Here is a 23,820-nt window from a genome sequence, read left to right on the forward strand (position 1 = left end):
ATGTGTGTCTCAGGCGATTGAGAAGGCACTGTTCTACACCATTAACATCACTTCAGGCACATCGTTAATGCCATGTTTTGCTTCCCATATTTGCTTCTTCTTGCTGTACATTCAAACTCCTGGCTAAGAAGGCTTGGATAGTACAACCATTCATTGAGCTGTAACTTACGTAACTCACCTTAAGATGTAGAGACATTTCAAATGTGCATTTGACAGTTTCTCATAAATAAATGGATCTGATGATAACTTGACATGAAACATTTTAGCAATCTCTGTCTGTGCTGTGCCTACACATAGGATATGGGGGAGATGAAATATTACTTATTATGATAGTTCTGTCAGTGCCACCCGAGTGCCACCCGCTACTCCTCATAGTGTTTCCAATGTAATTGGGCTCCAATTTGCATGAGCAAAGAAGTGCCAAAATGTGAGAAAAGTCAGCCATCTTAGCTGTAACATTTGCAATGGACGCGATGAGACATCATGCAAATGGCGTTTGCATGGTGTGCAATGCATTTCAGACCGTTAACGATGGCTGAATAATCAATTTTTTTTAAAAGAGAGAGTATTCTCTTAAGTCGTTCGGTCATTTTTTCTCTGCTCAGCACGATTAGCTCAATCAAATCGGAGCGCTCCATGTCTGATTACTTCCAATGACATGACAAGTGATTTGTGTTGGAAATCATACCGCAATGACAATAATCCATTTGCGCTGTCCTTTTTAATAAAACCTCATTTTATTTTTCATGGAGCTGGGTGGGGAACAGACCCACATCTGACAACGCCCCATGAATCATACCATGATGGATTAGATGTATTAAGTTAAAGCAGGAAACCTTCCCTCCAGCTAGAATTCTGTGGTGAAATACCTATCTGGATGGCACACTGCAACATATAGGTTTATCACAAGTCGGATAGTTAGCAGCATTCTGCCCCAGTTAGCCCGGTGGGGTATGGCACAGTGATGTTGAAGTCCAAAACATAACATCTTATGAAAGTCAACTCCAGCACTGTCTGCTATCTGAGCTGAGCACCCCCTCCTTCCTCTCCGCCCTAACCCCGGCCTAAACCCCTCCCACTGTATAGTGTGTGTAGTGGTTATTCGCTCAGCATAGAGCTCCCTGGTGATTTAAACACAACGCCCAACGTTGATCACACCACCATATGGATCCACTTAAAAGTCTGATGTAAAAAGTTTTACGGGACAACGAGAGCAGTTCTGCGAACCCTCATGCTCTCTCCACGTGCTTCACATACTGGTCATTTGGCTTCCTGTCCAGACACACTTAGCTCTATTTTTGTGTGGATTGAGCAGCAACAGCGCTGATCTTTTCTTTCCATTTCATTGAAAAAAAAATATCTTAGAGTGCTTGAAGGTATAAGTGTTTTCTGTCTTAGCATTTGTGTCGATTTCTTTTTCTTCTATCATCTAAAATGACTGCGGTTCAATTCATCTGTGGACATGTGAAGGGAGTCATCAACGCATGGAATCTTTACGACCTTGGTCTAGTGTGTCTGGCTGCTATATGATCACGTAGTAGAGGGATATTCCTAGCATCCATATGCATAGCTAGCATTCACTGTCAAGAGAGTCAAATGACCAACAGAATACCAACTACAGGATTCGTTCATCTAGCAATGTTGTGTGACTTGTTCACAGTCAAATCGTTTCATATCCATGAATAGATGAATCTGTATGTGTGTGTGTGGTCTAGAATGGTTAGAAAGACAAAGAAACAGCCAGAGTATTGACACAATCACAGTTTATGAGGCACACAGGTATTACTAACAAAAAAGAGCAGGCTTATTTACACATGCAGTACTTAATGAAAACAGTCAGTCATTCAAAAACATAATAGCTAAAATACACGTTTACTTTCATCCATGTAAAACAGAAACAATGTTTCATAATGAACAGATTTATAGAGGAAATAAAAGTTGCCTTTGGAATGTTGAACATGTTATTCGCTGTTTTGTAGAAATGTCTCGTCAGTTTACCATTAGAAGGCACAATTTATTAATCAACTTAATTAATTGGCCACACTGAACCTTTAACCTGTTTTTCTCTTTTTGGGGGGGGGGGGGGGGGGGGAGGGACTTCAGAGTCTGGGTCGGATGATGCATCCATAATGAAGGGGCTGTGCCCTACGCTGGTTGGTGTACCACCTGTGTCTTTTATCTTGTATCTTTTTTAATTGAACGAACCAGGAGATGTATTTCTTTTAAAAAACCGCCTCATCACTTTTTCGCTCCAACGAAAGGAGCAAGTAACGAGATGCCTCGCCGAAATGCTAAATACGTGAGAATCAATCAATGCGTTTAGAAGCCGGCTCGAATATGGACCGCTTAACATTGGAGGTAATGAGTGAGGAAAGGAGGGTTTCGAGACCAATGTGTGCAGCGTTCGCTGCGTACCACATTGGTATACCTTCAGCTAGGCTAGAAATGATATTCTGTGGTTCAACATTCCCAAAGACGCAGTGGTAACAGTCGGTACATACAGTATGAAAAAAGAAAAATACAATTTTAAGAAACTGTACAATAGAAAGTTGATGTCATGATGGATATCGCAACACACTACAAAAATGACAAAACAAACACAAGTCAGCCTAACCCGCACAACGTTTCTGATGGGCCTTGATAAAAGGCAACATGATTAAATGTAGATCTCAGCACCAGCTAATCGTATTGCTTCTCCTAAAAGCCGCCTGTTCGAGTCTCTTCAATGGTTAAAAGAATCTCCGCCAATTAAATATTGGTTGACAATCCGCAGTAGAACAATTAAGACATCCCTTCATTTTTCGTCCCGCCCCTTCTTTTAAACCACTTCTTACCCAAATGATACCCAAAACAGGCCAGTTACATAAGCAGACAGTCTCTAGATCGCACAGACAAAGAAAGCAAGCCGTCAATGTCACGACTTTACACAAGTGTGACACTAACAGACAGAATCCTTCTCCACTGCTTGGTTCAACTGAGTTCATCGCATATCTACAAGTGTGTCATAGCTTGCAGGTTGCAATATTATTCTTTGCCTCAGGGAACAACAACAGAACCCTGACATGAACATGAAATTGGTGAGTTGTTGTAATCTTCTTTTTGCAGCCATGATAGTTTCTAGACTGCAGTCAACAGCTTGTGCTGTTGATCAGAGCCCAGTGCCCTGCGGTGCAGGCCCCCCAAACTCAGCCTTGGGTCTCTCGCGTCTCATCGTCACCACTGGGACCACCTAGCAGAGGCCAGTGATCACAATCTCTTCTTCACATTACAGGCATCATCTTCATCGTTATCATTGTCATCATAGTCATCCGCTTCATCATTGTCATCATCCTTCAGGAGAGGAGGGGGGGGTTAGGGGTTGGGTAGGGTCAGATAGGGGTGGATGTTGAATGTTGTGACAGCTTCTGGAGTGTGTCTGAGGGAGGGGAGTGGGGTCAATGGGAGAGTGGTGGGGGGAGGGGGAGGAGAGTGGGGGAGGGGAGGGGTTGTTGAGGTTGAGGTGTCATAGCTCGTTCACATCTCTGTGTCGGCCACGGGGGTCTGAGTGGCGGAGTGCCCGTTGGTGGGGGGTGGCTGGCTCTTCCCATCCTCGGGGGTCTCCCCATTGACGGTGGGCTTGTCTTGGGGCTCCGGGGGGTTCAGGGGGGCCACTGACACCAGGGTGTTGGCCTGGTTCTCCTCATCCACCTGGAAGGACTCTGCCTGCACATATGACAAGAACACATACTGGAGTTACAGCTCAAATTCACTACTTACCACTACTGATATTGAGGTCTTTAATAATTCACAGAAATGGTGATGTTGTATTGGTGGTACTATTATTTTGTTTTATGTGTGTTGTTCAGAAAACGAAATACATTCTATTTTCCATCTGGAAGAACTCAATCTGGGGACATGACCTACCAAACATAACACACCAACCACTAGAGCTCAAATCTACCACGCAGATGGAAGCATATGGTAATACAAATTCAACTAAAGGTATAACACCTTAGGGCTTATTACAATTCAGACAGAAATGGGCTACTGTACATTATTTTGTATAGGCTATTTTATAGGCTATTTTATTGTATTGGCTAAATATTAAATTTTGTGTATGCTGTTCAGAAAACCAAATTAATTCAGTTATTTTTAAACATAGTTTATGAGCTTGCAGCTGTGTACTACTCAGTCCCGGTGGAGTGGCAGTAAATAGTTGTGCTGTTACTAAAGTGAAGTTGTCTCTTCTCTCTCTCTCTGATATCGTGGAGACAACGTGTCGTGTCACCTTGGATGAGGAAATTTGAAGTGCCTTTTCTCTGTGGTGTTTGTGTTAGTGGGATGAGGAGTTTGAGGTTAACTCATACATACAATAACGTCTGTGACTGAACTGTTTATGAATGACAAAACAAGAAGAAGCCAGGAAGGCAGTTACACATGCCCCTCTCCAAACCAGCACTTGGGTGTGACCCATATGAAAGCGCTTTCAGATGATGTCATGAGCTTTGGATAAGGAGAAGAAGAAAAACACTGAAAACATCTGTGGCCCCCTGGTTGACTTAGAAACAGCAGAGGAGACTTATAGTTGCCCTGGTGTGTGTGTGTGTGTGTGTGTGTGTGTGTGTGTGTGTGTGTGTGTGTGTGTGTGTGTGTGTGTGTGTGTGTGTGTGTGTGTGTGTGTGTGTGTGTGTCTGTGTGTGTGTGTGTGTCTGTGTGTGTGCGCGTGTGGTCTAAAACATGTGAGTCAGCCAGACGGTTTGAGTGAGGAACTGACCTTAAGGATAACCACAATCTTTACCTCAAGTCTAGTTATAACGTTTTGTATAAACAAGCAAGTGGTGAGTCACCAAACAATCTCCCCGGTGTTCTGGGTAGACAGTATGACAGTTTCTTTAGTTTGATGTGGGGTTTCCTGACAGCCTGACAAAGCTGCCACTTAGCAGTCTGACTATGACCAGTGGGAATTCTGACTATTTTGTTTTTTAATTCTCAGGAAGTGTGTGTCAGAAGTGTGGTGGGACACGGAGACAGCAACATGTACTTGAGGCGACACTTATGTGCTAGCTAGACCAATCCAAGCCCGTGTGTGTGTGTGTGTGTGTGTGTGTGTGTGTGTGTGTGTGTGTGTGTGTGTGTGTGTGTTTGTGTTGAGTGTGTAATTGAGTGTGTAATGTATAACTTTGTGGGTTTACTTGGCCATCTTTTTTATATATATATATATTATGATATATTTATCTTAATATATTTTTAGATGGCTCTTTTATATCTTCCTCTCATGTATTTTTAATAACTCACCAGTCGGATTCCCTTGGCGCTCTTGCCCCGCTGGGTCTTCAGGTAATAACCAGCGATGAGCAAGGCAGCCAGCAACAGCCCAGTGAGCAGCAGGGAGACCAGAACCACCTTGGAGTTCTTCCCCCAGCGAGGAACAGCCTCTTCTACATCGATCTGACAAGAGATACAAACATAGAGACATTAATACAAGATAGTAATAGATAATTCATAATCAACAATTAACATCAGGAATTCCTAACCCTAACCCTAGTGAGACTCACTAACTCACAGACTGGGTGGATGATGAGAGCTATGGGCTTGATATTGCATGGATCACCTAGCATAAAGCTCTAGAGAGGAATGGGTTAGCCTAGCATAAAGCTGTAGAGAGTATTGGGCTAGCCTAGCATAAAGCTATAGAGATGAATGGGCTAGCCTAGCATAAAGCTGTAGAGAGTATTGGCTAGCCTAGCATAAAGCTATAGAGCTACATCTGGAGAGTGGGTCGTATCTCTCAAACCACCAGGGCAGTGTTTGAACACAAAGGTGCTTTTGAACTGCCTCTGACCAGCATAATGAGAAGAGGGTGGCTGGGCGCAGCACAGTTAAGTATTTAATGAGGTAGGAGTTAAGGAGTTATACGGCTGGGTATAGGGGATGAAGCACAGAGTATTACAAATGGCAGAAAGAGGCATGCTGGGATGGAGCAGAGTGAGGAAACTCCCAACACCACTCAACTCTGCCTATTCCCATTGGGAACACAAATGACTTCCAGCTGACAGGAGAATAGTTTGTGGGAGTTTTGTTTGTTTGTTTGTCATAGAGCTTTATCTTCCCGTCAGATTGCAGATCATCAGTGTGGTTTCGCCTCTCTCTCTCTCTCTCTCTCTCTCTCTCTCTCTCTCTCTCTCTCTCCACCACAAATTAAACCTCTTTATTATAGGTGAGACAGTGGTGAGCCCTTGCCTTAATGTCTCCCTCATGACTCCCAGAACGGAATGTTGGGGTGTGTGAATGAACTGGGTGAACTTTAGATGCCTGTGAGAGAAAGAGAATTCTCCTCTGTGTTGTTGGTATTTTTAGCAGCTATAGACGAGACATCAGTGATTCTTTACCTTGTCTTTTATGTTGTCATTGTTGAACTTGTTGGCCATTCCTTGAGCATCAGCTGCAAGTGAAGGAAAAAGTAATGAATTATATGATTATGTGCTTTTTCACAACCAGGCAACCTGTAGAACCATCGTTACGTTTTTCATGTCAAGTCCAGCTTTATTGAACGTGCATAAGGAAGGAACGGAGACCAACCTTCTATGTATTGTCCAGAGATGAGGATCTCGTTGGTGTTGTCCTCCTGGTACACCTCCAGTTTACAGTCTTCCCCACACAGGTGTTCCAGAACACTCTGGATCTTAGTCCTGGTGGCCTCCTGTGGAGAGATCAGGGTTGGGTTAGTAACAGCTTTTACACGTGATGGACTGAACTCTGGTGCTCATCCTTTTAACTCATGCTTAGGTAACTGAAGCAGCTGAAGTGTGTTTGATACCATTCCTCATTCCGTTCCATGCATTCTGTTCCACCAGCCTCCACTCATAAGTACAGTACATACCAGGGGATTGTTTAACATTGTACACCCTGGTTAGGCTCCTCCACCCCCCCCCCCCCCCCCTCCACCCCCCACCCCCCAACTCCCCTCCTCCCCCACTCCCCTCCTCCGCCTCCCTCTCCCCGCCCCCTTAACCTAATAAATGATATCACAACCTTGTGTGACCCTCCCCTCTATGTAATCTGATCCAGAGAGAGAGTCTCAGGCCCCCACAGAAGGCTCAGCGCAGCCCCTTGATCTCCCCGCCCCAGAGAGGACAGCTGGCGGGGTTACAAAGGCACCGTGCCAGGAACTAGAGACCGCCCTTCAAGGCCTCATCTGTTCTGGCACTAAGTGTAGGTTGGACTTTGTTGTGACTTTCATGTTTAGGTTGAATACAGTGCATGGGTGGGTGTGTTGTTTTTCATCCTTTTTCAATCCCTGTTGCAAGCAACCATTTTTTTCAGTCTACGAAGCGCTAGTTACGTTCTGTGAGATAGAATGACTATATTATTATTATTATTATTCTATATTAGGTCATGTGTAGTTCATGTACTTTATGTCATCATTTCGGAATGTACTGATATGATGTACAGAAAGTTTATATTATTTTAATGTTAGTCATGCGCGCATGCGTTCAGCCCTGATATGACATTAAGAGTCAATGAGAGAGTATAGAGTATAGAATCAGTTGTCCGATATTTATCATCAGTCAATTGTAATTTTTATCAAACTCTATATAATCGTCGACCACCATCCTTTTTCTCTTTATAAGATTATAGATACAAGTACGCCTGTTATGAACATATATCTCATTTCAAAGGGGGGTCTTAAGTAGAACATGTCACTGATCAGCTCCATGCCATGAAACCTCATCCCAGGAGATTTCACGCCATGCTACAGGGACGCCCCCCCAGGTGCAGTGGAGAAAGAGGGAGTGTAGTGGAGGTGATATTGAGTCACGCTCTCGTGATGAGTTAGCCCTGCTTGGCCTAACAGTCGACGCCTGGAAGTCTTCCCTCTTGGAAGATTAGCCACATTTGAATCCTAACAGAGATCCTCAGAAACTAAATTAATCAGGGAAGGGTGTGAGTGAGATATCTCCTAAATGATTAATATCTGACTCTAATAGACTATCAGACTGTCTAATAGAGTTCTTCAGCTGAGACCAGAGGAAGGCCAGATGAGAAGAGAGGAGAGGGGAGGACGGTAGCCCTGTACTGGGCCAGATTCCTGTTAGCCTTGCAGCCACTGCCCCAGCCAAGACGCTGAGGAATCCCGTTGATATGTACACACTACAGCAGCAGCAGCAACCCTACCACCGCCCAGGCACCGTCAACCTTCACATCAAACCTTTCCACACACTCTCCCCTCTCTCTCTCCCTCCCTGCACCTCACTGCTGTAGGCTTGCTTTGAGACACAAGAGAAACCCCTTTGACTCCCCTCCTCACTTGGCAGACAAGGCTAAGAGGAAGAGGAGGAGGAGGAGAGCACTGGTGGGGTTCTATTACAGTTTCCTTGTTCAGTGCCCATCAGAGATGTTTTAATCACCCCCTGCTTAATGAAGAGGTATTTCCTGCTGAGGTCATGTGCAGAAGGCTGATGAGGGCCAGGGTAAATAGAAGGTGGCATCTCTGTAAACAACCTCTCTTCCTTTTGTCCCTGTGATGGCGTTGGCCTCGGGTGCTGGTCATCTGAGATCTTACACTGGCTCTCTGAGCTTAGCTGCCTTCCGCTGACGTTCCCAGCCCTGGGACTCACTCACTTGTGTGCGTGTGTGTGTGTGTGTGTGTGTGCGTGCATGTGCGTGTGAACTGAGGTGCCTTTTCCTGTAGTGAGGCGTGTGTGTGTGTGTGTGTGTGTGTGTGTGTGTGTGTGTGTGTGTGTGTGTGTTGTGTGTGTGTGTGTGTGTGTGTGTGTGTGTGTGTAATGGATAACCTTGTGGGTTAACTTGGCTTTCCTTTAGGCTTTTATATCTTCCTCTCATGTATTGTAAATACCTCAGGTTGCACTCCTTTGCTGCTCTCTCCTCTATTATTTCAGGCAGTGCTCAAAAAGATCTTGTTTTCTACTTCAGCACTAGATACTGTCAGTTTTCAGATCAGTTTGAGCACAGACATTCCAAGTTGTTACCTATTTCTGAGTAGCACCTGAATGCAGCATCAGTTATGTCAGTACTTACACAGCTGGAGGAGACCTTCAGCTTCAGACTGATTGCATCTCTGTCCTGGACGGCCTCTTTGTCAACACACATCACATCAGCCTGGAGGGAGGGAGGGAGAGAGAGAGACACCACCTCAGTAAGTCTGGAATGGCTGTCACACACTTCATCATGACCAGCTCTGCCATTATCACAACAACCAAATAACAGTTTAGGTTTCATATGAGGTATTCACGACATATGAAATACAAAATACTTTTTTTACAAGCGTTTTTTTATTTTAAAATCCAAGGGTCCGGGATCTGAACTGGAGGTCACAGGTCACCTACGTATATCTGTTTTGTAGCCAGTTTGGTCTGACAGTGATAATTATTGATGGTGTTGTGATGACTCACCTCTGGGATGAGGACGGTGTCACTGGCCAGGGAGGTGAGGACCTGCTGGGGAACGAGGGTCTCTGACTCTGGCTGGTCCACTTGGGGGGTGGTGGTCTCTGCCTCCCCGGTGGCCATGTCGGTGGTGAGAGCAGCTTCATCCCCCTCTGTCACAGTGGGAACTGCCGTCTGGTCTGGGAAGAGCTCCGTCAAGTCAAAGCTGGGGATGCTGGGATACACAATGATCTGGACTCCTGGTGTCTCCGACTCTGAAGAAGACGACAGAATGGTTTTGTTTGAGTTTTAGACTCCTCTGTACAACATTGAATTGGTGAGAAGAACAACTGAATATGATTAGCTTCTTGGACTTAACGGATCAGGGTGTTACCTGTGTTTTCTGTTGGGAGTGTGGCCTCTTCTTCGATCATATCTCCACGGATGAACGCAGCGGTCTCCAGAGCCGGTGTGGACGCCGTGAGGACCTCATCATCATCTGCTGCTACACCATCTGTTCGAGAGCAAGGAAGGCATTTAGACATGACCTACTGTATATTACTGACATCAGGCAGGGATTGAACCCTGGTCACCCACATGGAAGACCCAAGCGTCTACCATTAGGCCAAGAGGGGATACCCATGGTCCGTGGGCGACATTTGAGTTTTATATGTCTCAAGCAAGGCTACCTCTTCCCAAAAGCGTGATTCCAAATCTCCTCGAATACACGAACATACATGTATAGTTACCATCACAACAACGTGTTCATTTCAGAAAGAGTAGAAAGACCACTGCTTGATCATCTTGTCTCATTGCTGTATATGTCATGCCACCATGCTCCACCGACCTCAGTTATGTGTGTGGCTAACAAAGGATCTTGTAGCTAAGCTTGGTGGTTGTTATTCTCATGACCTCCTGTCATTAGAATGCTCTCCGCACCTTCCTCTCCGACTTCAATGTGGATGAATTTGAAGAATGTTCAACTGATTCGAGGGCTGTTATGGTCTGGTCTTAAAACCACTGACAGCATGTGAATAAACAGCCCTGACTTAGCACCTAGACTTGCAGAACTGATAGCCATCCAACCACACCCATGTAAGGGGGTGGGGATCTCATTGGCTGTGAACTTGATCTGGAGTGAGATGTTTGTGTTGGGGCTGTGGAGTCTCTCTCTAATAGGCCCTACCCAGGGCCTGACCTGAAATCAATTAGGGCTCCGCAGTACTCAGGAACAGGCTGTCATTAACAACCTAGTGGTGGGATAACTCCTGAGTACAGGCTGTGCAAATAAACCTTCCACTGTCCCCGCCAGGCATGGGGTCTGACCCCTGATTGACACACTCCCACTGGGACAGTGGCTAGGAGACCCCCCAGAGGAAACCTCCTCTGGGTCTAATGACAGACATACTGTGAGCTATGCAAGCAAGGTTTATATGCCTACTTCAACCGCCATGTGTTTAGGGTCTTTAATGAACAGGACAGGGTCGACTCAAACTAAACCATACTGTGCTGGCTTGGTTAATATCCTTTTGTATGGTTCTTTCCAGCACTGTTTCAACAACTGTGGTGGATGTGTAACCAGGCCAACCCAATACAGCTCAGCATGGTTCAGGTTGGTTTGGCTCTGTAGTGTGAATTAGGATTTAGTGGCAATTGGATCTCCATTAAACCTCATCACATTCTTTATAGTGAGTCTATTATATACCCACTGAACACTTTATTAGGAACACCTGTACACCTTCTCATGGTGGAGGGAATGGTGTGGGAAATGTTTTCTTGGGCACACTTTGGGCCCGTTAATACCAATCAATGATTTTGACTTGAATGCCCTTCATGGCCACAATTTACCCATCTTCTAATGGCTGCTTCCAGCATGATAATGCACCATGTCACAAAGCAAAAGTCGTCTCAAACTGGTTTCATGAACATGACAATGAGTTCAGTGTTCTTCAGTGGCTTTCCCAGTCACCGGATCTGAATCCAATAGAACACCGCTGGGATGTGGTAGAACGGGAGATTCACAGCTTGAAAGTGCACCTGAAAAATCTACAGGAATTGCGTGATGCAGTCATGTCATCATGGACCAGAATCTCAAATGAATGTTTCCAACATCTTGTGGAATCAATGCCACAAAGAATTGAGGCTGTTTTGAGAGCAAAGGGAAGCCCTACCCAGTATTAGTATAGTGTTCCTAATGAAGTGCCCAATGAGTGTATATCCTCACATCCAGTGATGCATCTGGGCAGAGAGGGACGCAAGTCATACTTCTTCATAATCACTTTTGTGGCTGAATATGACATTTGTTGAACCTTAAAGACTCAAATTTCGATTTTAGAAATTGTTGACCTCAGTTCTAGAAACATTCGATATCCAATCATCCGAAAGATGGAGTCTCTCTACAAGCCACTAGAATCTCCATCCAATAGGTCATCCAATAGGAGAGGTTAATCAGACAGCTAAAAGGATCAGGATACCTCCCCTGTGTGTGATCATCACACCATTATCCTGCAGTGCAGTGATGCAGTCACACAGTGTGAAAGCTCACAGACATCATGTTGGTTTTAATGTGAAATATAAGTCCCCTGTGCCTGGTGGTCATTAAGAATGGCCTTTGTCTGTGGATCTTAATAGGTATGATACAAGATCCATTTATTGCCACGCAACCAAGGTTTTTTTCAGTGGAATTTGTTTTAACTGATAGTCTGTCTTCGGGGGACACCCGTGCTGAGTCTGATGTGCTTTGATACGTAAGCCATCTCAATCTCAGCTTTAAGATGGAGACAAAAGCTCCTGTGCCTCCCATGGCCTCTCAGTGCCAGGTAGGGAGGAGGGACTCAACTGGAGTAATTAACCTCCTTCGCCAGTGGGATACAGAGTCCTAAAGTCATTTGGGTGAATGATGTTTCCATTATGTTCATAGTTCCATAATTGTGTTTCCAAAAGCTGAACACCCTGATGAAATATACTGCTTACCGAAGTGGTTGGCTGAAGAGGATGTTGAATACATAATTCTTTCCGATAGCTCTACTGTGGTAAAAGATTGTTTTAAAATCTGGCTTAAGGGACACCATCGTTTTGATGTTGAGGACATTCGGTAGATTGAATAGGTGAAATGAAGTGCCGAGCTGTTATCGTGTGTATTGTTTATGTTGGTCTTGTCGACCACTGATCTAAACTATGTCATGTGGGCAGTGCTAATGCTGTTGGAGACGTTGCAGGATGTGTTTAATAGACTAATCTGGGCATAGATCAGGCGGGTATAATAAACATGTTAATAAGCCCCGACTCAGACTCTGACTCCCTTTTTCCTGAGATTGAACATGTTTACTGAGGTGCTAATGGCAACCAAGAAAGCAACTGGGAAAGCAGTGAAGTACAGCCCCCCCTGTGGCCCCCTCTCCTAACCTCACCCCTTCTCTCAGCCCTCTCTCCTCCTCTCCTACCCTCTCTTCTCCTCTCCTACCCTCTCTCCTCCTCCTCTCCTTTCAGCCTCTCTCCTCCTCTCCTACCCTCTCTCCTCCTCCTCTCCTTTCAGCCTCTCTCCTCCTCTCCTACCCTCTCTCCTCCTCCTCTCAGCCTCTCTCCTCCTCTCCTACCCTCTCTCCTCCTGCTCTCCTCTGAGCCTCTCTCTCCTCTCCTACCCTCTCTCCTCCTCTCCTCTCAGCCTCTCTCCTCCTCTCCTACCCTCTCTCCTCCTCCTCTCCTCTCAGCTTCTCTCCTCCTCTCCTACCCTCTCTCCTCCTCCTCTCCTTCTCTCAGTCCTCCCTCCTCCTGTGAGCCCCAAAGTACCCGTGTTACCCTCTCTCCTCCTCTCCTCTCCTCCTCTCCTCTCCTCCTCTCTCACAACTGCATGACCTCAAGTCCCAGGCATTCCCATAATGCTGCATATCTCGTTACGTGCCTCTCCTCCCCCCTGTCATTTCTCCATGGTTACGAGCCTCTCCTCCTCCCTGTCAGTTCCCCTGGCATGCTGGCAAATACACTTTGTTGTTTTCTGGTTCAAAGTGGCAGAGGAAAAAATAAATGTTTGTTGCATAATTGGGAGGGGTAGGATACTTATCATCAGGTCTCTCTCTCTCTTCTCTCTCTCTCTCTCTCTCTCATCCTCTCTCATTATTTTGTAATGTCAGTGCTGCTCCATTTCACATTTGCCTATTGCTTTAAAGCTTATATTGTTGTATGGTATTGTACTATATAATTATATTCTACTTTATTGCCTTAGTCATGGTCTGTAACTACCACTAACTCTCTCGACAGTCTCTGCAGCCCACTGTGCGTGCGGTCTCCAAGCTGAACACAGACCACATTGAGACACAGACACACGTTGAAGCAGTGTGTTAACTGTCCATGGATTGGCCCGGCTAAATCAGTATGTCAAGCAGGTGCCACAAGTGTAGGTCCAGCGCTGAGCGCACCGTGTTAACAGGTGTGTCAACAGCCTGGAGGGGAGGTGTCACGCACCGGTATACTTAGGATAGCAACTGTCCACACCAGCTGCCCCCTGTGTTGGTGTTGTCCTGCTATTCTATGACAATTTTAGACATCCAGTTTTACTCTCTTCCTCTCTCACTGTAAAGCATTTATGTGCATGGTGCAACTTGCTGTCTCAACCTCTGAGGCCCCAGGGGAACAACCAACACCCCACACAGCCAGCCCATGAATGTGTCTCCCACTACTGGGACGACAGATTTAGATGAGCTCTTCTAGCTAACTGCGACACATTTACATTGGTGTGTAAACTGATATGTTGATTAACGTGTACTGTCCCTGTTAACTAAATTGTGGAATAAATGAAATAGTGTAGACCCCCCCCCCTCCACTGCCCTACTACCCCTGTACCCCACACACCCAGCCCCACAACAACACTCACTGTTGGGTCTGTCACTGCCCCTGTACCCCACACAGCTCCACTCCCCTTACCCAGTCTTTCACCGACCGTTGTGGGGCAACATAGGGATCAGGCCTTGGGCAGTGACAGGTCAAGGACGCCCTAACCTTGTCTCTCTCAGCAGACCCTGCTCTCCCTCCGCCTGCAGCTGCAATCACTCATATCTCTGGGTGGTCTCTCCTCTCTGTTTACAGTTTGTGACAGGATGGGAGACCAGAATGGGAAAGACGGTGGGCAATAAATCAAGTTTTCTTTATACAAGTGTGACACACACAAGTGCAACAGAGCAGAGGGCGTGGGGGGGGGGGGGGGGGGTGTAGAGACCACCTCCAGTCACGGGGGGTGAGGAGAGCATGTGATGAGAATGTCTGGCTCTCCATCAATGGAACATAAATGGCAAGGTATCCGCAGCCTAATGGTTACCCTGGCGATTATGTCTTAGAATTCCTTGTCAGCCATCTTGGGTGTACTAGCCAAATTGGCATGGTCCGAGGGAGAGTGTGTGTTCTACTTGTTCTATTTCTTTAGTTTCACTACTCTTTAGGATTTGTCCTTCTATGCAAAAGGATGTACAGTAGCCATGTTATGTTGCTGTCATGTGCTCGTTTGAATTTATTAATTTGATTTGTTCTAGTTTGAATCCACGTGAATAGGATTTTTGGAGACTTTAACCTGTACACTAAGGCTGGGTTTTTTAGCTTGAAACTCAACAATGTGAGTCTATTTTACTGGCGTCACATTAATGATGAGTCATGGCACCGGGAGCACGCTCGTAAAACCTGGTTGCCAGATTTGGTAAGTGGAGCTTGCTTGTTTATTTTAAAACATGACCAAACGCACACACAGGGTGTTGTATAGCAACCCGGCCAGCATGTCCCGTAAACTCTCAACAGCTTTAACCACTGACCAGCCATCAGTCATGTTCTACACACACACATACACACACACACACACACACACTCCCCTGGGGCTGACCGACTCGAATCGCACCTCAACATAGCAATTACCTCATTATTACCCACAATGTTTACTGAAAACATAATATAACCACCATTTGTTTTGTTTTCATTTGTGAAGTGCTCCATTGGTTTTCATTGGATTGTGTGGCTGCTATTGTAAAAGTCAGACAAACGCTGGCGCCACATTGAAGGCTAATAATGCTGTCTTATATCCTAGCCATTCATCCTCACTAGTGTCTCCCGCCCTTATTGATGTCCTCTGTATGGAACAGCATGGGAGAGTGTAAATAACCTTTACTGCTGCAGAGGAACAGGGGACGGTGTTTGTGGTTGTGACCTTAACCGTTGTGCTGTAATTGATATAGTAAGGTGTCCCAGAGTCAGCCGCCCTGCTGTTCTCCACTGAGCACGAGAGGTGAGTCATATCATTCAGCACACTTCCTCTCCGGGTGACCTCTGACCCTCCCTCTCCAGCCCCGCTGTTCTCTGCCCTCCTTGAGGTTAGGCAGGGGGAGCCTCATAGCCATAACTAACCCTGCTGTGATTTACCATAACTAATACTTCAACAGGCCTTTCTATCTGCCCCCCCCCCCACCACCACGTCTCTTTTTGCTACGTGTTGTGAAGATAATTCATGTCTATAGCCCCGAGTCATCTGAGTCATGCCCCCCCCCCCCCACACACACACACACCCCATACCCCCTCTCTATCACAAGCACACACCCTGACCCCGCAACCCTCTTCAGCCACTCTGCTCCAGATGTTATTCCGATCCGGCCCCTGACTCTCCCTGCTCTCTGAGATTTTCCCACCAGATTGGTTGGGGAGACGGCTGGGGTCTGGATATCCTCCGGCTTTCCCAACTTCTCCAGGGACTTCCGGATGGGAGGAATGTGGCAGCCCTAGAGGAGGAGGACAAGCCGGCAACCCTCCACCCGTCCCGTCCCGTCCCCGTCCCCTCCCTCCCCCACCCTCCACATGTCACGCCCGGCTAATCCCCAGGATCTTTAGAGGTGATACGTGAACGTTCGCCTGCACACCTCCAAGGCAGGCAATGTAACCTCCTGTGCCCCCACAGTCTCTCCCTTGCCTCTGCCCATCTCTCCTTAGACCCTGGCCCTGCTTGCTGGTGTAGGCCCTGGGCTGTGGCCCTTTCTCCCTGGCCCTCTGTAATGCTGAAGCAGTCAGGACAGCCCTGAGCTGGACCCTGGCCCTGTTTCCTGCTGCAGTGGCATAGGTAGGTGTATGGTACACTGAAAGACACCAGTGAGACACCATACCAAACATGACCACACTCCATACTGGGGACTAGTGGACCGGGTTGTAAACACTGGGCTTTGGCCCTGTTTCCCTGGTTGGCCCTCTGCCCCTCTGTCTCTCTCTCTCTCTCTCTCTCTCTCTCTGTGTGTGCTGATCAGGGTGCAGCCCCATGGGCCGTGGCACGGGTCTCAGTAGAGGTGGTTATGGCCTACAGGCGCCAGTGGACCACCATTGCCAAACCCCCAAAACCCCCTAAAACTAGCAGTACCCTCCCCTCCCTTCACACACAGCGTGCTACGGGTTACCACATCACACAGTGTTTGCACAGGGAGGCCAGACACACACACACACTCCAAATCAAACTGTCTCATTAATCTTCCCGATTCCACAAACGGTGGAACACAGTATCAGCCAAAGTCTTTTTTTCCGCCCGGCTATAAGCCGAGGTAAATGCACACTATACGTCTCGAATGTTGGGGAGTGCGTCCAAGCAAGACAGGTTCAATAAACTGTAACTGAAATATCTCGTGTTTTTTGCGTCAGCGATACAGGTTGGGAATGTTCCTCACATCCTCCAACAGGATACATGTGAAGGGAGGCTCAGTCAGGAATGAGAAAGGGGGTGTCGGAGGGGGCACAGGGTGGTCCTGCGTGTAAGACCCTGATTATACACACACACCCACACACGCACGCACGCACACACACCCTTCCTTCTGTGTCTGACATAACACTCCTCTGACCTCCCCAGCCCAGAGCTATCAGTATACATGTCAGCATGTTGACACTGAAGCCCAGGGGCAACATTACCAGGGACAGTACTTTGTTTGTTTTTGGGGTGACCAGCTACTTTCCCTTTACCATATAGCTGGGCTTCTCCCCCTGTGTGCTTAGTTTTGATGACCCATTCTCAGTAAGTTGTTTCAATGTTCAATTAAAACTTCACTCACCGCTTATTACGGAATTCCCCTTTCATCAAACTGCTCTCAGAATGTTTAGTTTGTTTGTTGACGCTATCAATTAATGATGACTAGATACACTAATTATAATTGGATTGCATTCATTAGCGCCTTTCTAGACACCCAAAGCACTCACAAATTCTTCAGTTGGAAAACTACTTTTCAGGTCGCTCTTATGATGTGTGTGACTGTAGGGGAACTGTCCCTATGGGCTTGAGGAATTGTGAGGCTGAAAGTGCAGTATGCGAGTGACTGAGGAATGTGACATTGGACCCTGGTCCCTGAGGGGGTTAAACATGCTCTGCAACTCTAGCCTCTTTGAAACAGCAGACTCCTGCCCTGATACCCTGACCCTCCGCTTCTGTCTCCCTCTCAGCGATTGATAGCAGAACCCAGCCCAATTCCGCTCTCTTTCGCTCACTTTTCGATAAATACTTGACTCTGCTCAAGAAATACAGACTTTAAAACGCACTAAAGAGAGCCTTGTTCTTTTCCCTCCATTTCTCTCTTTCTCTCTCTCTCTCTCTCTCTCTGTCGCTGGCATGAAAGACATAACAGGAATGGGTTGGGAGGCATCTCATGTTTTCAATCAGGCCCCAGCAGCCCTACATCCGTCCCATGGCTGCCCAGCCCAGAGGCCCTCACCCAGTGGAGGCTGGAGGAGGGAGAAATCAGAGGACGGCCTCATTATAATAACTAAGTGTTGAAGCTGGAAACAGTTCAAAGGATCTGTGAGTACAGTTGAAAAGACTGTGTGAAGCAGCCTGCTTATCATTAAGAACAGCATAAAGTTGTCATCAGAAGTGAATAGAGTGGTCTTTGAGATTTAAGCTTTGTTCTGCTAGTGTGATGTTTGTATGCATGGCTCTGATATTGAGACTGGAATGGTTTCCAGCGTTATAATTTTTTTTTCTAACTAACTAACTAACAATAGTTTCCCTCCATTTCTCTAGCACTGTGACTGCTTGTGGTACTTATCCTTATAGAAAGTCTTACTTGTTATGACTTACTTTAGACGAATGTACTTAAGTCTCTCTGGATAAAAGCATCTTCTAAATTACTAAAAATGTAAAACAAGTGGTTGTTTTGTTGTTAGGTATGTTCCTGTGTGTCAGTGGACATTACTAAAACAATACCTCTGATTCATGTAATTACAGACTCTGAGGTTGGCACTGAGGTTTAGTCTGTCTCCAACAAAAAGCCTCCTACAACCAATGAAACGTAAATGGCTTGAGGTCTTCTAACTGTATGTTTACAAATACAGTCTCTAGAAATGGAGTTACAGATGCTGGTAAACTACACAGAGCGGTACATTCTCTTCACATGATGATGGTTGAGAGACTACAGATGGGGTCTACCTTTACTCAGGATTGTATAACTTTCACATTTAGAGCTGAGGGAGTTGTTCCTTGAGGTAAGAAGACCCCAGTCTATTTCAACTTGTAGAGTAATTCTCATTGGTATAAACTGTACATAGCTGGGGAGGCTGGTGGAAGTAGATGATGGGCTCATTGTAATGCATGGATTGGAATGAGGAATGGTGTCAACCGTGCATTACAATGAGCCCGTCCTCCGATTTCTACCTCCACGGGCCTCCCCTGGTATATGGTAACTACATGAGTTGATAGGAGTTTAGGAGACCCCAGTAGCCCCTCCCCATTATGCTGACTAGTTGTGGCTCCTATTGAATTCCACTAGCCCCTCCCCCCCATACTGGCTGCTGTACCGCAATGCCAACATCTGTGTTTCAGCTTTGACTTAGTACTACAGTAAGTTAACTACTCTGCTTACATAATGCAGCCCTCTCTTCCCCATCACTTAAGTTGACAGGAGTATCCGGCTGTAAAGCAAATGGCATGAGTGGGACGTTGTTTTACTGTAAAAGATAAATACTTGACTCTGGTCAGGAAATACAGACTTAAAACGCACTAGCGAGTGCCTTGTTCTTTTCCCTCCCTTCTCTCTCTCTCTCTCTCTCTCTCTGTAACAGCATCTCATCTTACATCCCCCCTCACACTATTAGGGACAACTGTTAGACAGTCACTTCAGATAAAAAATTAAAATAAATACATTTTGACTGAAGCTGTATCTAGCTTTGCACTGGATGGTCTAGCTATATCTTGCATTCCACTCTTAAGTGAGCATATATTTTCTATAGATAAAATATCTTATCTATCTATCTATCTATCTATCCATCTATCTATATCTCTATCTCTATATCTATCTATCTATCTATCTACATCTATATCTATATCTATTTAAATATATACAAATAAAAAAAAAACTTTACATTTTGTTTGTTGATATGAATCTACACTGGTGTTCCCCAGTTCCTTATTTCAAAGCAGAACCAATTGCCTTCCTCTACCTATGACATCATTGGCCATGATACCCAGTACAAGACATGAGTTTTGAATTAAGCCATTTAGTGCATGGATGTGTCATCCCCTACCACATCAACAGTATTTTTTCCTTATGACATTAAAGTTAACTTAATTGTCTTGGGGCTCCAATTTGCTTCTGCTAAAGAGTGCTGCACAGAACCAGAACCATGTGCAGGGACCGTTTTGGTATTTCACTGTCACCGCAAAGTGCATCTGCCCTGACCAACACAAACTGTGCACCGATACAGGCTGGGTAGTAAATGTGAGTCAAGGGGAGTTGACACATTCAAACACTTATGACTCCATGTCCAATAATTACCAATAGGTGAAAATAAACACTTATTTGATCATAACAGGCTACAGTTGTTGCCTGTTGGGGATAATCCCTCATACCACCAGTATCTCCTCTATGAATATGTGGAAGTAGGCCTAGTGTATAATCTTACAATACTAAATTCTGTAAGATACCAAGGTTTTTCTCTTTGATGCGGAATGCAGTAAACATTGCAGTTCTAAACACGATCGTGGGAGCTTTGGGTTTGTCATGGAATTAGAAACAAAAGTCATGTTACTTTGCTGGAAATCTAAAAATAAGGATATTGTGGAGCTTAATCTGAGCACTCGGTGAGCTCCAGTGTTTACTGTGATCAGTAGGAGTTGATCTGGGTCTTTACTCTGACACAGTTTCAACCCTAGGTGCTTTGTTACAATGCCTGCTGTATCAACACAACCACTACTACCACCCACATGAACATCCAACAACTCCTCACGCAACCTCCACCCTAAACATCCACATGCAACCAACACCACCTGCTAATTATAAATACACACACACACGCACGTACACACGCACACACACACACACACACACACACACACAAACACAAACACAGACTTACAGTCACATACACACACACACACACACACATACACACACAAAGCCTTACACACACACACAGCCTTACACATACACACACACACACACACACACACACGCACACACACACACATAGCCTTACACATACACACACACACACACACACACACACACAGCCTTACAGTCACATACGCACGCATGCACACACACAGCCTTACACACACCCACACCCACACCCACACACACACACACACACACACAGCAGAGTAAGCCCTCCATGTGCTCCAGCACTCCGGAGCGGTAAATAGTTGAGAACTGTAAGGGGATGATTGTGAGGGTTCCCACAGCTACTAAACAAAGCTAGTGACACATCTTTTTAGTTACAGTCGTCCTCTGAATCACAAAAGATTGTACCATGACTAAGTCTCTTCTCCAAACTGCCCCCTTTGTCTGCCAGGGTGTGTTTACAAGTAACTGTTCCCTCTCAGCATCATCAAAAAAGCCCTTTTCAAGGAATTGTCCCACATTAGTAAAACCTCACAAACGAATAAACTATGGGTTTACTTTTACAAAGGAGAAAATCATTTTTGATACCATTTTAGAAAGGTTATAAGGCAAACAGTCTCTGTGTTCAGCCCCCCCATAGAAAAGAGCAGCAACAGAAACACCCCTTAACCCCACCCCGACCCCCACCTCCCTGACCCACCCTTCCCATGCAGAGGTCCATGCTTTGTATCAAGTTCAGCCTGAGGAGCCTGACGGGCTGTTTTAAAAGGTTTCACCTACCGTGAAATAGTGTGGCGACCAGAAGCAATGCGAAAGCCAGCATTTTGTGGGTCTCATTCATTCTCCGTGCGGATGCTGCTGCGGCCATTGTCCTTCAGGTCGTGCGTGTGGGTCCAGAGAGAGGGTGTCAGGGTGTGTGTGAGAGAAGGGGAGTGCCGGTGGGTCAGACCAGTTTAGGGTTTCCTCTTGCCTTGAGCGGGAGCGGGACGGGCTGCTGGATAAAGCACCACTTGTGCTCTGGCAGTTTTATACGCCCGCCCCCCCCCCCCCACACACACACACACACACACACACACACGCTGAGGCCCAACCCCACACCCCTTCTCTCACTGGTTACTCTAACCCTTCCTCTGTGCCCCCCCCCTCCCAGACCTCCCTCCCCACTGTGAACATGGGCTGAAGAGGGGAAGGAGGGAAAGTAGAAGGAGGTAAAAGAGAGGAGAACGGGATCGTTGATATTGGTGTATTTGTGTGTTTCTGAACTTGTGCACTACTGTGTATGTTCAAAGTCATTCAAAATTCTGGTTTTAAGTGCACAAACCCTTACATCCAAATATAGTTATTCTGTGTTTCAATCCAGACATTATGTTGTCTACTGATGACGCCAAAGTAGAGGGTTTCGTGTGTTCTGTTCATAATTAGTTTACTTTCGGGCTTTATGAGTATGAAATCATCAGTGGCCATTACTTTACCTCTACGTTCCATGTGAGGAGTTGTTCACAGAGTCTCTGATCCGGAACCACTCTGTCCACTCCTCAAAGCCTGGAGGGCAGCACCAAATCTGCACACAATGGAAGGTAAAAGAGGACAAAGGACCGTGCACCATTTGCCCCTAATGGGCTTATGTAGATGTATCGTGGTAAAGGTACCCGCGTCAGTCGAGACAAAGGTGTGATCCGCTGTGATGCTAACGCCTTTTTAGCTGATCCATAATCCATCCTAGCCAGCCCTAGCTGTAGAGCCCCCCCCCCCAATCACCCCCCCCCCCCTCACTTAATCAGTGCCGGCTAAAGAGAGCAGTAGAGACACCGTAGGAGCAGTGGCTTCCAGCTTTCACACCTACATAGGAGTACACAACTATCAACTAACCCCCCCCCCATCCCCCCTCCCTCTCTCCTCCCCCCTGGCTCACCATGTGAGTGTTTATGGCATTGCTGTTTGTTAGTTCTGCTCCTCTCTCTTCTCATATATAGTCTAGTCGTGTACATCCACCATCTGGAACCACTGGCTAAGGTATGCTAAATGCTCGTAAACCCCCCCCCCACACACACACACACTCTACTACAAAAAATAGCAACAACAAACCAGTTGAGGGCAGTTGAAATGAACCAGTGTTGGAGACTTACAAGCCTTAAAATTCTATTTATTTTTTTTGTTGCCTGAGAACCAGTACTGTTGTAACCTGATGCCTGTCCCACTGCTGCCCCACGGTCCCCTGTCCCTGCCTCGGCCTCCTCCACCCCTCCTCCCCACCACCCCTCCTCCCCTCACCCCATTTCCTCTCTCCCCCCCTCCCCTCCCCCCCTTCCCCGAACCCCTATCAGTGACATTCAATTAAAGCAGCAGGACGTTGAGGTGGGCCATTGGCCCCTTGCTGCTTCCCAGGGGGAGCTCTGCTCTGGTGCTGGGGCTCAGGGAGGAGGGTTGGTGGGGCAGAGGGGTTGGGGGTTGATGGGGTGGTTGGGGGTTGGTGGGGTGGAGGGGGGTTGGTGGGGCAGGGGGGTTGGTGGGGTGGAGGGATGGAGGGGGGTTGGTGGGGCAGAGGGGTGGAGGGAGACTGGAGGTTGGTGGGGCAGAGGGGTGGAGGGGGACTGGGGGTGGAGGGGGGTTGGTGGGGCAGTGTGGTGGTGGTGGTGGTGGTGGTGGTGGTGGGGGGTCATCATGGTCATCATGTCACAGCAGTAAAACATTCATTAGTCTGTTAGCTATTTAACTAGTTAGGCATTTCTGCTGCTGGGGTCCCAGTGAATCATGACTTCCTCTGAGATGGCAGTAAATGCATAGAATAGTCTTTTTTAGGACATGGGGAAGAGCCAGGGCAAATTCCTCTCTCTCTCTCTCTCTCTCTCTCTCTCTCTCTCTCTCTCTCTCTCTCTCTCTCTCTCTCTCTCTCTCTCTCATTCTCTCTCACTCCCTCTCATTCTCTCCCTCCATCCCTCTCTCTCTCTCTCCCTCTCCATCCCTCTCTCTCTCCCCCCCTCTCCCTCCATCTCTCCCTCCCCTCCTCTCTTTCTTCCTCATGCCCATGCTGCATGCCCTGGCCCTGTCATCGTCCCAGCCCAGGAAACCAACACAGACAGCGTATACATTCCTCCCTGGCCCGTGAGAAAGCCAATCTGGAAGAC

General features: G+C 46.6%; 1 protein-coding gene across 1 annotated transcript; it reads right to left on the bottom strand.

The window, feature by feature from the left end:
• Positions 1 to 3,513: 3,513 nt before the first annotated feature.
• LOC310804026 (hematopoietic progenitor cell antigen CD34) lies at positions 3,514 to 21,563 on the bottom strand (the record flags this gene model as incomplete). The annotated part of the gene is made up of 8 exons (XM_083669085.1): positions 3,514 to 3,702; positions 5,275 to 5,427; positions 6,369 to 6,421; positions 6,559 to 6,679; positions 9,019 to 9,099; positions 9,393 to 9,640; positions 9,760 to 9,879; positions 21,476 to 21,563. 8 exons carry the CDS (start codon positions 21,561 to 21,563, stop codon positions 3,514 to 3,516), a joined length of 1,053 nt encoding a protein of 350 aa, XP_083525211.1.
• Between the last annotated feature and the right edge of the window lie 2,257 nt (positions 21,564 to 23,820).

The sequence above is a fragment of the Argentina silus genome (genome assembly GCF_951799395.1).
Source record: "Argentina silus genome assembly, chromosome: 4".
NCBI lineage: Eukaryota > Metazoa > Chordata > Actinopteri > Argentiniformes > Argentinidae > Argentina > Argentina silus.